The sequence below is a fragment of the Globicephala melas genome, chromosome 14 (genome assembly GCF_963455315.2).
Source record: "Globicephala melas chromosome 14, mGloMel1.2, whole genome shotgun sequence".
Classification (NCBI taxonomy): domain Eukaryota; kingdom Metazoa; phylum Chordata; class Mammalia; order Artiodactyla; family Delphinidae; genus Globicephala; species Globicephala melas.
In genome coordinates this window covers 76,999,767-77,014,256 of record NC_083327.1, presented here as the reverse complement: position 1 = coordinate 77,014,256, position 14,490 = coordinate 76,999,767, and the positions used below count along the sequence as shown (strand labels likewise).

The following is a 14,490-nucleotide window of genomic DNA, read 5'->3' as shown; positions in this document are numbered from 1 at the left end:
CTTTAAATTTACCACTCTTTTCTGCAGTGTCTAATCCGTTGTTAATTTTACTCAGTTTATTTTTCATTTCAGATATTGTATTTTTATCTCTAAAAGTTTCATTTGAGTCTTATTATATCTTCCCTTTCTCTCATTATGTTCATGCTTTCCTTGGCATCCTTATGCATATGTATAATATCTGTAATAGCTATTTTAAGATCTTTGCCTACTAATTTCCTTACCTCTGTCATTTCTGTACTGTTTTACCAGTTGACTTTGCCCACCCTCTTTGCTATGGGTCCCGTTTTTCCGCTTCTTTGCAAGCCTGATAATTTTTGACAAGATACTGGATATTCTGAGGTTTTTGGTTTTTTAATGTTGGGGATGCTTCTGGCATCTAGTGGATAGAGGTTAGGGATGATGATAAACATCCTTCAGTACACAGGACAGTCCCCCACAGCAAAGAATTACTCAGCACTAACCAGCCCAAAATGTCAATAACGCCACAGTTGGAAAAACTTTGTTTTAGATTATTTGGCTATAAAATCCATCACAAAAATTAGGACCCTTTTGTGTTTGTTAGAAACTCTAAGATGACATCCTCTTTTTCCTAAGGTCCTAGTCGTCTCCTCCTCGTGACTCTGTTAATTCTCTTCTGTTGGTTTGAATTGAGGCCATGCTAATAGTTCTTCTTATTTTCTCAGCTTTTGGATTTGTCCTTGGTTTTTCTTTCTCAGCTGACATGATTATTATGGTATTTCTGTTCTTCAGTAACACAATAGAAATGCAAAATACTATGTACTCTGATTCTTTGGGGGGAAAGAGCAAAGGAACAGAGGCTGAAGAGGTGGGATAACATTTTCAATGACTCAGTGTCCGTTGTGCTTATTAATAATAGTGTTGCTTCCACTTAACCGTATGCAATTATTTTTCTTTAACAAAAAGTTGATTTTAGTATTAATATTGAGAAGAGTTTATATTGAATCTGTAATTAACGGAGTGCTTTAGAAGTGTAGATAACACTGCTCCTCTGATTTTTGCAAGTGAAAGTTTCAATGGGAGACTAAGCAGCGTTCTCTTATGTAACCTCTGTTTGTTCTTGACACTGTCATGTTTGTAATTTTGTATTTAGCCACAGAAAGCACTTTTAAACATTTGCTTGGCTTGGCCTTGTGAGTTACAGAACAGAAAGGAGCGTGTTCCTCTTAAGACTACAGGGTGTAAATTTAAGAATTCAGCTCACACATTACGAGGCATGTAGACAGTTTAAAGTTAACAGCTCATAAAATAGAATCAGACTGTGTAGCAATAAATGAGACCTTAACAAATCTCATAGATGATGAAACTGAGGTTCCGAGTAGTTTAACGTCTTCCACAGGTTGTGGAGCTAGTTACAGGGAAAGCTGAACTTGAACACAGGTCATATGTTTTCTGCTGAAGTCACGATGTTCACGTTCTTTCTGTGGCCAGACCTGTGGTCTCTTCTTTCTGGGTCCAGCATCAGCCTCTTCATCTTCTGCCATCTCCAGGGCACCCTGGCTGGTGAATGGTCACATCCCTGGCGGGGAGGAAATCACCTCTCCATTAATTATCTAGTTCTCATCGTCCCTGGTGTTTGGCTGTGCAGCTTCTCAAGTATAAGCCTAATTTTTCTATTTGTACTTACAATTATTTTAGATGAAAAGGAAAATAAATAATACTGTCCTTGTGAATTCTTGGACCCGTTGTTTTTCTTATATTCAATCAGAATTTTTTAAAAGCTTAAGGGTTAAGAGTTTTTCTTTTTACTGAAAAATTACCTGGTTTGATTCCCTGGGCTGTTGCTTTTCAAGTCTATCCTGTGATGGAGTTTGAATTTTCATAGCTTTACCTGTAATACATCTATCAAAGAAACATCAATTCATGTTTGAATGGTTGATCGACCGTTTAACTCTTATGCTAGCGTTTAATGCAATCTTTTTGCAGAGCTTTCTGGTTTGTGGCTTGAATTTTTCCTTAATAAATTAGGGACAGGTGTGTGTGCTGCTTTCTTCTAAGTTATAAGATATGATTCACATATTTTCATCTCTACAGCCTGTGTGTGTATTTGCTACAAAGATTGGATGGGTTACATTGGATAGGTGTCAATCAGGACACCCCTTCCCCTGGCATAACTGGATATGTAGCACTCTAGGTGAAATATATTGTACTTAAATGTGTCTTTATAGCAAATTAGCTTACCGTCCATGCCTCCTTGGTTTGCCTTTTGGTTAAAGTGATTTTTAAATTCTCTTCAGTGGGAACACACCTTTCAGATGTAAAGTAAAATACTGGAAGAAAATCCAGGATGAGATCATTTAAGTCTGGGCATTTCTTTTGGTTTATTTTCTAATTTTGTGATTATGTTCATGCTGCATTTTAGTTTTACACAACTGCTTTGAATGGTGCCAGTTTGCACAATGCATTTTAAAAATTTTGAATCTTATGCCAGTGGTAAAGTTCCTTTTTTCTTTATAAAGAGCTAGAAATATTTTTGACCATTTGATCCATAAGCTTATTAACTTAAATCTGTACTTCCATTATTTGTCTTTGTTTTTGATATTTGCATGAGAATATGTACAGTTCTCGGCTTTACATTTTAGAAGGGAAGAATTTATTTTGTTATATATACTGTAGCAACTCATCACTTGTCTTAACTTGACTTCCCGGTAATTTTAACTGTCCAAATACAGACAAGAGCCAGGTAATCTAAAGTAAAAAGGGTTGAGATGAGGGATGGCTTCTAAGTAACAAAATATGCTACAAAATCTACGGTTAACTTTGCCCACAGGAAATTTTCTCAGCATCTCAGATTAAAGCCTATTTTTAAATCTTACCTAAGGCAAAGCTTTTACAAGCCAAATTATGTGGTGTTCATGCCCACAGCTGGTTAGAAGCAGCAAAGTAAAAGGGACTATTAGAGTTTGACACGTGACAGTGAAGCAGGAAAGAGAAACACCCAGCACAGTAAATATATTGGGTTGGCCAAAAGATTCCTTCGGTTTTTAAGTAAAAATAAAAGACACATTTTTCATTTTTACCAAGAACTTTATTGAACAATGTACTCCACTACCTTCTGCCATTTTTCAGGCAACTTCACAATTCCATCTTCCCAAAACTTTTTATCTTTTTGAGCAAAGACCTGTTCCAGGTGCCTTTTACAGTCTTCCAAGGAATTGAAATTTTTTCCATTAAGAGAATTTTGTAAAGACTGAAGTAATCGGAAATCCAAAGGTACAATGCCTGGTGAATATGGCGGAGGAATCAGAACTTCCCAGCCAAGCTGTAACGGTTTCTGCCTGGTCATCAGAGAAGCATGTGGTCTTGCATTGTCCTGATGGAAGATTATGCATTTTCTGTTGACTAATTCCAGACACTTTTCATTGAACGCTGCTTTCAGTTGGTCTAATTGGGAGCAGTACATGTTGGAATTAATCGTCTAGTTTTCTCGAAGGAGCTCACAATAGAGGACTCCCTTCCATTCCCACCATGTACACGACATCACCTTCTTTGGATGAAGACCAGCCTTTGGAGTGGTGATGGTTCATTTCGTTTGCCCCACAGTCTCTTCCATTCCACATTATTGTGCAGTATCCACGTTTCATCACCCACCACAATTTGTTTTAAAAACGGAGCATTTTCATTACATTTAAATAGAGAATTGCATGCGGAAATACAGTCAAGGTTTTTTTCACTTAACTTATGTGGTACCCAAACAACAAAGCATTGAATATAACCAAGTTGGTGCAAATGATTTTCAGCACTTCATTTGTATATGTTGAGTTTGTTGGCTAGCTCCTGGGTGGTATAATGTTGAGTTCTCAATTAATGTCGATTTGATCGCTATCAACTTCAGCTGGTCTACCTGACCGTGGAGCATCGTCCAGCGAGAAATCTCCAGCACGAAACTTCACAGACCACTTTTGACACATTCGATCAGTCACAGCACCTTCTCCATACACTGGCACAAATATTTTTTTTGCGTTTCAGTTCCATTTTTACCTTTCTTGAAATAATAAAGCATAATATTCAGAAAATGTCGCTTTTTTTCTTGAATCTTCAATATTAAAATGGCTACACAAAAATTTACCAATTTTGATAAGGTTTTTTCAACGCACACTGATATGACAGCTGTCACAATCTAACAAATCTGTTTCGAAAGTAGTTAAAGACAGCTGAGTGCTACTAGAGCCATCTTGCGGGGGGGGGGGGCGGGGGGGGGACAAATGAACTTTTTGGCCAACCCAGTGACTCAAAAAGTGCTCCGTCTTTGACTGTTAGTAGTACGGCACAGCACAGGCATACCTGGCCCCAGGATTATTCCAGTAATTGTTGGTATTTGTAATGTTGACTCTATCATTCAAAAGAGATTTAGAATGTCCAGGGAGTTCTAAGAACGTAGAGAAGCAGACTACATTTTAGAAAAACAAGTATGCCTAATTGTTTTATCCACCACTCAGCTTTGTCCAATCTTAATATACTGCCATATTTTTCATATCTTTTTAAGAAATAAAATAGATATGTTTGGAGCCCTCTTCTATCCCCCTTTTCCCTCCTATGAATTGAACTGTCTTAAAATTGATATTATGCCCATGAACATGTTTTGCTTGCTCTACAGATATAGATAGATAGATATACACATGCACATAGAGAGTAAACAATAAGAAATAATCTTCTGAAGTTATTGTGTGAGTGGAGTCATACTGTACATATTTTCTGTCAGTTATTGTTTACTCTGTTTGGGACTTAGTTGGTGTCTCTTGTATTCATTGTAACTATATTTAGCATTCCATTGTCAGAATTACCACAGTTTATTCACCTATGATGGACCTTTATGTTTTTCCACTTTTTCCTGCATACTACATATAATGTTGCAGTGAATATCCCTGTACATATCTCCCTGTGAAGCAGGTCTCTAGGATGTATTCATAGAGGTAGACATAAAGGATCATAAGGGTTTACCCAACTTTAGCTTTGCTGTATATCTTGCCAGATCATAGGCCACAGTGCTTGTGCCAATTTCGCGTCTCACTAGCGGCACATGGGAATTCCTGCTGCTCCGTATTGTTGCCAGTATTAGGTTCTGTCAGGTTCTTTTTCTGTTGTTTAAATTTTGTTCATTTCATGAATATGAAACTGTATCCCATATGGTTTTAATGTGCAGGTCCCTGATCTGTAATTTACTTACACATAGTTTATGGTTATGCTTCATTGGAGTTGCTCTTACCGTATTTCTCATCATATTTTCTGTTAGTTTATCTTTTGATTATGGAGCTATAGGAGTTTCTTCTGAGCACTAATCCTTTGTCAGGTATCAGTTTCAAATACCTTGTCTCAGTCTGTGCCTTACCTTTATAGTGTTTTTATTACACAGAAGTTTTAAATTTAAATAGAACAAAATACATCAGTCTTTTCTTCTGCTTTTTCATTATTAAGAAATTCTTCCTTACCATGGGGGTCATAGATATTTACTTATAAAAATTAAAAATTTTTCACTTCCTGTTAATTCACTTGGAATTTATTTTTGGTTGTGATGTGAGATATGGACCTCCATTGTCCTCCTTGTAGATTCCTATTTACACCAGTATTGCTGAAGGATCCTTCCTTTTCCCACTGGCAGCTGCTACCTCACATCTGTCACAGTTCAAATGTCCACATGTGCTTGGGTCTCTTTCTAAGGTTTTTGTTCCATTGGTCTGTTTGCACCTCTAGCAATACCGTACTGCCTTAATTTTGATATCTGGCAAGGCGAGTCCCCCCCACCTCATCTCCACACAGCAGCCCCTGCCCCCTGTTCCCCCAGTTCCTGATGTTTTTCAGGAGTATCCTGGCTGTCTTGGCCCTTTGCTTTTTTATATGAAATTTATATGGAATTTAAAGTTCTTTCTAAAAATCCTTTTGGGTTATTGGTTGAAATTGTATTTATGAGTTAATTTGAATATACCTAATGTTAAAATAAAAATGTTTGGGGCTTGCCTGGTGGCGCAGTGGTTGAGAGTCCGCCTGCCGATGCAGGGGACACGGGTTCGTGCCCTGGTCCGGGAAGATCCCACATGCCGCAGAGCGGCTGAGCCTGCGCGTCCAGAGCCTGTGCTTCTGTGCTCCGCAACGGGAGAGGCCACAACAGTGAGAGGCCCGCGTACCGCCAAAAAAAAAAAAAAAAAAAAAAAGTTTGGGTGCTTAAGAGAATAAATTCCTAGTTTTTTGTAAAAATTAGTTGCAAAAACAGCCAATTCTTCAATAGTTCTGAATATTCAAGGTTTTATTACAATTTAAGTAAAGAAAAGCACACCACTGAAAACGTTCATGCAGATATTGGGGTAGTTCATAAAATTAAAGCATCTTTAGTTCTTCATTATTCTTGCTAACTTTTTCATTTATCAGTACTTATTGATTACTTGTTTCATACAGTGTCTTCTACATAATATAACAGTGGTTTGAAAATCCCAACAGCCAGTGGTAGGGAAGTTTTCTTATATGATTTTTTTGAGTGCACTGTATATGATATAATTCACGCTTCTTAGATGTACCTCAGTTAGTACTGGAGGAAAATATTCTCCATGTTGGCTTTGTATCATGTCAGATAGCCTATGCTTTTAAAATTTATCTCAGAAAATCTACCTAGTGTTCATAGATAATGAGTGAATTACTTGCTAAAATTCCTTTGTGTCCTTGTGCAGAGACTTACAGCCAGTACAGGAAGCAAGCAGCGTAGTCGCCTCTCCATCATGGCCCAGTACCTCTGCGACGTTCAGCACCTCTTGACAATTCCAGGTCAGGCTTTCATCCCCAAACCGGAGGTGAGTTTCTTTTTGTTTGTTTTAGCATACCAGAATTAGGAGTTTAATTGTAATCTTTGCTCCTGTGAGGATATGTCATAGGAAATTATCTCTAGAATCTGACCTTATATGCACACCATACCACACCTTTTTCTTTACCTCTCCTAAATGAGAACCATAAACATCACAGTATGAATCGTTCTTATTCTAATTTTTCTTCTCCTTCTATAGTGTGACCAAATGTCTAGGTTTATCCATGTTGCGCTGGTGGTGCTGTTATCATTATTATTATTATCCCCTTTTACCCTTAAAAGTATCCCAGTATTTAAGATGAGTTATATGGTCACACAATACTCAGAAAAAGAAATCAGTATTTCTTTGTGATTTCTGATGGAGACTTCTAACTAAAGTTACATCAAACATTATCTGTTTATTTTTATTGAAATATATTTGACATTTAACATTGTATAAATTTTAAGGTATACAACATGTTAACTTGGTACATTTATATATTGTAATATAGTTGCCATTGTAGCAATAATTGGCACCTCTATCTTATTACAGAATTATCCTTTCTTTTTGGTAGTTGAAATAATTAAGTTCTAGTCTCTTAGCAAGTTTTATTATAATACAATATTGTTTATATTTACTGTGCATTTTATCTCTAGGGTTTATTTACGACTCATTGTAAGTTTGTACCTTTAAACAGCTTCCTGTCTCCCCCTCCCCTGATAACCACCATTTCACAAGTCTGGCTTTTTAAAATTCCACATGTAAGTGATAACATACAGTACTTGTCTTTCTGTCTGACTTATCTCACTTAGCATAATGTGCTCAAGGTCCAGCTGTGTTGTCACAGATTGTTGTGTTGTCAGGGTGTCCTCCTTTCTTATGACTGAATAATATTCCCTAATATATGTATATAAAATATACACCACATTTTCTTTATCCATTGTTCTATCGATGGACATTTAGGTTAGCTTCCCTGTCTGGCTATTGTACATAATGCTGCAATGAATACAGAGGTGCATGTATCTTTTTGAGTTAGTGGTTTCATTTTCTTCAGATAAATACCCAGAAGTTGAATTGCTGGATCATATGGTAGATCTGTTTTTAATTTTGCCAGGATACTCCATACCATTTTCCGTAGTGGCTGCACCAACTTACATTCCCACCAGCAGTGCACAAGGGTTCCCTTTTCTCCACATCCTCACCAGCACTTACCTCTTACCTTCTTGATCGCCATTCTAACAGGTGTGAGGTGATATCTCATTGTGGTTTTCATTAGTATTGCCCTGATGATTAGTGATGTCGAGCATTTTTTCATGTACCTGTTGGCCATTAGGTTATCTTCTTTGGAAAAAAGTCTATTTAGTTTTTCTGCCCATCTTTTAATCAGATTATTTGGGGTTTTGTTGTTATTGAGTAGTAGGAGTTCTTTTTATATTTTGGGTGTTAACTCCTTATCCAGTATATGATTTGTAAAAATTTTTTCTCATTCTGTAGTTTGTCTTTTCATTTTGTGAAGTGTTACTTTTGCTATGCAGAAGCTCTTAACGTTTGTGGTCCCTTCTGTTGATTTTTGCTTTTGTTCTATGTGTTTTTGTTGTTATATCCAAAAAAAATCATTGCCAGGACCAAGTGGAGGAGTTTACTTCCTACTGTTTTTTTCTGGGAGTTGTGTAGTGTCAGGTCTTGTGTTTAAGTGTTTGATCCTAGAAAGGAGTCCAGTTTCACTGCGTGTGTTTATCCGGTTTTCCCAACACCATTCATTGAAGAAACTATGCTTTCCCTATTGGGTGCTCTTGGCTCCCTTGTCAAATATTAGTTGATCATATAAGCAAGGGTTTAATTCTGGGCTCTCTATCCTGTTCATTGGTCTGTGTGTCTGTTTTTGTGCCAGTAACATTACTGTTTTTTGTTCTGTTTTGTTTTTACTGTAAATTTGTAGTATAATTTGTAATCGGGAAGTATGATATCTCAAAGTGTGATACCTCCAGCTTTGTTTTTTTCCTCAGTATTGCTTTGGCTATTCAGGGACATCTGTGGTTCCATACAAATTTTAGAATTCTTTTTTCTATTTCTGTAAAGAATGGCATTGGTATTTTCATGGGGATTGCATTGAATCTATAGATGGCTTTGGGTAGGATGGACATTGTAATAATATTCATTTTTCAAATCCATGAATATAAGATGTCTTTCCATTTGTGTTTTCTTTGATGTCTTTCAGCAAAGTCTTGTAGTTTTCACTGTACAGATCTTTCACTTCTTGATTAAATTTATTCCTAAGTATTTTATTGTTTTTGATGCTATTGTGAATGGATAGTTTTATTTCTTTTCAGATGTTTCATCCTTAGTATATAGAAATGCAGTTGATTTCTGTATGTTGATTTTTGTGTCTTGCAACTTTACTGAAATTGTTGATTACTTCCAAGAGTTTTTTGGTTGAGTCTTTGGGATTTTCTATGTACAAAATCATATCATCTGCAAATAGTGACAGTTTTACTCCTTCTTTCCCGATTTGGATGCCTTTTCTTTGTTTTGTCTAATCAGTCTAGCTAGGACTTCCAATATTCTTAAATAAATAAGAGTGGTGAGAGTGGGCATCCTTGTCTTGTTCCTAATCTTAGAGGAAAGCTTTCAGGTTTTCTCCACTGAGTATAATGTTAGCTGTGCATTTGTTGTTTGTGGTCTTTATTCTGTGGAACTATGTTCCTTCTGTATCCAATCTACTGAAGGTTTTCATCAGGAAAGGTTGTTGTAATTGTCAGATGCTTTTTCTGCATCTAGGAAGGTGATCATGTGATTTTTATCTTTCATTTTATTAGTGTGATGTATTACATTTTTTGATTTGTGTATGTTGAACCATCCTTACATCTCAGGGATAAATCCCACTTGGTCATGGTGCATGATCCTTTTTATGTGTTCTTGAATTTGGCTTACTAATATTTTGTTGAGAATTTTTGCATATGTATTCATTAGGGGTATTGGTCTGTAGTTTCCTTGTGGTGTCCTTATCTGGCTTTGGCTTCAAAGTAATGCTGGCCTCATAGAATGAATTTGGAAGTATTCCCTCCTCCCTCCTCTGTTTTTGGAAGAGTTTGAGAGGATTGGTGTTAATTCTTCTTTGAATGGTAGAATTTTCAAGTGAAGACATCTGGTCCTGGGGTTTTCTGTTTTGGGAGGTTTTTGATTACTGATTTAACCTCTTTGCTCACTATTGGTCTGTTCAGATTTTGTTTCTTCATGATTCAGTCTTGATAGGTTGTGTGTTTCTAAGAACTGATCCATTTCCTCTAGGTTGTCTAATTTGTTGGCATACAGTTTTTCATAATAGTCTTGTATGGTTCTATGTATTTCTGTAGTCTCAGTTGTAATGTCTCCTTTTTCGTTTCTAATTTTATTTATTTGAGTCTTCTCTTTTTATCTTAGTCTGGCTAAAGGTTTGTCAATTTTTTAAATCTTTTCAAAGAACCAGCTTTTGGGTTTGTTGATTCTTTCTATTGTTTTTCTGGGCTTCATTTCATTTATTTCCAGTCTGATCTTTATTATTTCCTTTCTTCTGCTAGCTTTGTTCTTTTTCTAATTCCTCGAGGTATAAAGTTAGGTTATTTGAGATCTTTCTGATTTCTTAATATATGCATTTATTGCTGTAAACTTCTCAGAACTGCTTTTGCTGCATTCCATAGGTTTTAATATGTTGTATTTTCATTTGTTATTTGAGATAATTTTTTATTTCTCTTTTGATTTCTTCTCTGACCCATTGGTTGTTCAGAAGTGTGTTTAGTTTCCACGTATTTTTAGATCTTCCAGCTTTCCTCTTGCTGATTTCTAGTTTTATACCATTGTGGTCAGAAAAGATAGTTGGTGTGATTTTCATCTTCTTTAATTTTCTGAGATTTGTCTCATGCCCTGTCATATGATATATACTTGAAAACGTTCCATGTGCCCTCGAGAAGGATGTGTATTTTGCTCCTGTTGAGTGGAATGTTCCTTATATGTTTACGTCCATTTGCTCTAGAGTATGGTTTCCAACATTTCCTTGTTGATTTTCTGTCTGGATGATCTGTCCATTGCCGACAGTGGCATATTATTGCATTGTTGTCTATTTCTCCCTTTGGATATGTTAGTACAGTAAGCCCCCTACATACGAATGAGTTCCATTCCGAGAGTGTGTCCTTAAGTCCAATTTTTCCTAAGTCCAACAAAGCCTAGGTACCCAACTAACACAATCGGCTCTATAGTACTGTACTGTAATAGGTTGATAATACTTTTCACACAAATAATACATTAAAAAACCCACAAAAATTTTAAAAAACACTTTTAATCTTACAGTACAGTACCTTGAAAAGTACAGTAGTACAGCACAACAGCTGGCATACAGGGGCACGTTCACATCTTTGAAAGTTCACAACTTGAAGGTTTGTATGTAGGGGACTTACTGTATTTGCTTAATATATTTCAGTGCTCCAATGTTGAGTGTATATATATTTACCATTATTATATCAATATCTTCAAGATGTATTGACCCTTTTATCATTACATAACAACCTTGTTTGTCACTTGTTATCATTTTTTGGCTTGAAGTCTATTTTGTCTGATACAAGTGTGGCTCTACCCAGTTTCTTTTGGTTTCCACTTCCATGCCTTCACTTTGAGCCTATGTGTGTCTTTAGAGCCGAAATGAGCTTCCTGTAGGCAGCATACAGTTGGGTTTTGGTTTTTTAATCCATGCAGTCATTGTGTACCTTTTGATTGGTGAATGCAGTCCATTTATGTTTAGAGTGATTATTGACATACAAGGGTTTACTGCTGCCATCTTACCATTTGCCTTCTGGTTGTTTTGTATCACCATTGTTTCTTTTGCCTCTCTGTTTCTGTCTGCCTTTCTAATGTGGTGGGTTTCCATGGTCACTTGCTCAGTCTTCCCTTTTTTATCTTTCATGACTCTACTGTCGAGTTTGGCTTTGTGGTTGCCATGTGGCTTACGTAAAACATCTCAGAAACAAAACACTTCTTTTTATGCTGATAGCACCTTATCTTTGTCTATAAAGTTTCCACCCTTTCACTCTTCCTTCGATATCTCACTTTTATGCTGTGGATTCACAGAGAAATTGTAATAGCTATCTTCGATTATATCTTCGATATCTCACTTTTTATGCTGTGGATTCACAGAGAAATTGTAATAGCTATAGTTATCCTTAATATTCTTTCCTTAAGCCTTTATGCTATAATTGTGGTTAACACACCATTCTAATATAAAGTTTTCTAATTCTGACTGTTTTTCACCTTTGCAAGAGTATTGTGCACTTTCTTTTGTTGCTTTAATGTCTTTTTATTTTAGCTTGAAGAATTCCTTTTCAGCATTTCTTGCAAGGCAGGTCTAGTGGTGAACTCCCTCACTTTGTGTTTGTCTGGGAAAGCCTTTACTTGTTCATTATACTTGAAGGATAACTTTGCTGGATAAAGTATTCTTGGCTGGCAGTTTTTATCTTTCAACACTTTGAATATGTCATTCCATTCTCTCCTGGCCTGTAGTGTTTCTGCTGAGAAATCTGCTGATAGCCTAGTGGCGGTTCCTTTGTAGGTTACTTTCCTCCCCCCGCCCCCTGCTGCCTTTAAGATTCTTTCTCTATCATTGATTTTTGACAGTTTCATTATAATGTATCTTGGGTAAGGTCTTTTTGCATTGAGGTGATAGGGTATTCTATTAGCTTCTTGGACATGTATGCTTAATTCTTTCCCCAGGTTTGAGAAGTTCTCAGCAATTAATTCTCTAAATACATTCTCTGCTCTCTTCTCCTTTAGGAAGACCGATTATTCTTATATTTGTTTTTCTCATCATATCTGATAGCTTTCCTAGGATTTCTTCACTTTTTAAAAACCTTAGTTCTCACCCCTGAGTCATTTCTAAATTCCTGTCTTCCAAGTTGCTAATTCTTTCTTTGGTCTGATCTGCCCTATTTCTTAAGCTCTCTAATGTATTTTTCATATCATTCATTGAATTCTTCAGCTCCAGAATTTGGTTCTTTTTTAAAATTTCAATCTCTCTGGTAAAGAACTCCTTCTTTTTACTCATTTTATTCCTGAGTTCATCGAATTGCCTTTCTGAGTTTATTTGTAGCTCACTGAATTTCATCGTAACAGCTATTCTGAATTCTTTGTAAGTTAGATTACAATATTCTGTGCCTTTGAGTTTAGTTACTGGAGAAATATCATTTTCTTTTTGTGAATACCATATTACCAGTTTTTCATCGTGTTTGATGACTTGTGCCTCTGCCATCTCATTTGAAGTAGCACACTTAGTTTTACTTTTGTTAAAATAAGACTGGCAAATAGAAACCCTTCTTTTGTTTTCCAGAAGGTGGCGCTATAGCTCAAGTTTTTGGTTTCTCTTGACCTGATCTGGCTTTGGGGCTGCACTCTGAAGGGGGTGTTAAAAAAAAATAATAATAAAGTTCGGCAGAAAAAGTCGGTGGCAGAGCGGCGGAAGGTTTGGGCTTAGCACCTGAGGCTCTGAGTGCTCACAGCCTTGAGTGGGGGTCCGCCCAGAGGTCCATGGCAGACCCCTTGCTGAAATCCCAAGGCAGACAGCAGAGAACAGCACCTTCCATGCACTCTGTTATTCCTGTCTGCCTTTTTCCCTTTCCTCTCCCTCGCCCCAGTCATGGAGGTCCCTCCTCAGAAATCCAGATGCTGCTGGAGAGAAGCAGGTCCATCTAGTTGCGATCTGTGCAGCCGGGAGGTCGGTTACTCGCCCCTTTCTCTTTCCACCTCCTCTGTGAAGCGAGGTCACCACTGTCCTGGTGAAAGCCCAGCACGTTGCTGTGTCGCTCTAGGGAAGGAGGGGGGCTCACTCCTGAGTTCCTCCTTCTCAGCTCCACGCTTGTCTTTATCACGCTCCGGTGGCGTGCCTGGTTCTCCCTCTGTTTGTCTGGACGTCTGCAAGTTCTCTGTCTCCCTGAGCGTCTGCTGCGGTTTTCAGTCGCCGGTTTCACTTCCCCCCACCCCACCCCCATCAAGGTGCTGGGTGTGGGGCAGGCTCACTGCCTTCCTGGGGTCCACAGCCCCCTTCCCGGTCCTGTCTGTCTACTTCCTGAAGCACAGGTGGGTGGAAATCTCCTGGTTGGTCCGGTGTAACGTGCAGAGGCACTTTTTTCTGTTCGGTTATGAATGATGAATTGTATATAAAAGGGGAGAGAAAGAGAGACAAGTCGTGCTGCCAGGATGCTGATGTCACTGTAAAGATCCGAACATATTATATTTATCATGATTTTTCCCCCATTTTTTTGAGAGACCTTGTTTTGACAGTATTACTTGTGATTAGTCATCTGTGGAAAACTAGTTGGATATTAAACTAGACTCTGACTATTATATGCTAATCACAGAAGAGTAAGTGCTAATTACAGAAACCAAGCTTCTCTGACAAAAGTACAAATCAGTAAGCCAGTGTCTAGTTTAGCAAAAGCACTGCTGGATGAGTTACTACAGGACATGTGCTATAAAAACTTATTTATTTCTTCATTGAAGATATCCTGAGCCCCAGCCGCATGAAAAGCCCTAGCTGGGCAGAGGGGGTGGTGACAGGAGCGGTAGCCCAGTCAGACATCTGCCTTCAGGGAGCGCACAGCTAGCGAGGGACAGCTTTCTTCTTGCTGAAACTCTCAAGTCTTGCAAAGTTACCCTTACGTTATTTGACATTCACTAATATAAG

The 14,490-nt window shown here is 37.5% G+C and overlaps 1 protein-coding gene across 8 annotated transcripts in view; it reads left to right on the top strand.

Moving 5' to 3' along the window:
- TFB1M (transcription factor B1, mitochondrial) overlaps nt 1-14,490 on the top strand; it is a 68,346-nt gene that overhangs the window by 19,412 nt on the left and 34,444 nt on the right. For all 8 annotated transcript variants that reach the window (XR_004038734.3, XR_011376693.1, XR_011376692.1 and 5 more), the window contains exon 5: nt 6,678-6,797. Coding sequence is in view for 3 of the 8 variants with exons in the window: in XM_030853108.3 (XP_030708968.1) it covers nt 6,678-6,797 (120 nt within the window). In the remaining 5 variants the exon portion in view is untranslated. The remainder of the gene's footprint in view (nt 1-6,677; nt 6,798-14,490) is intronic.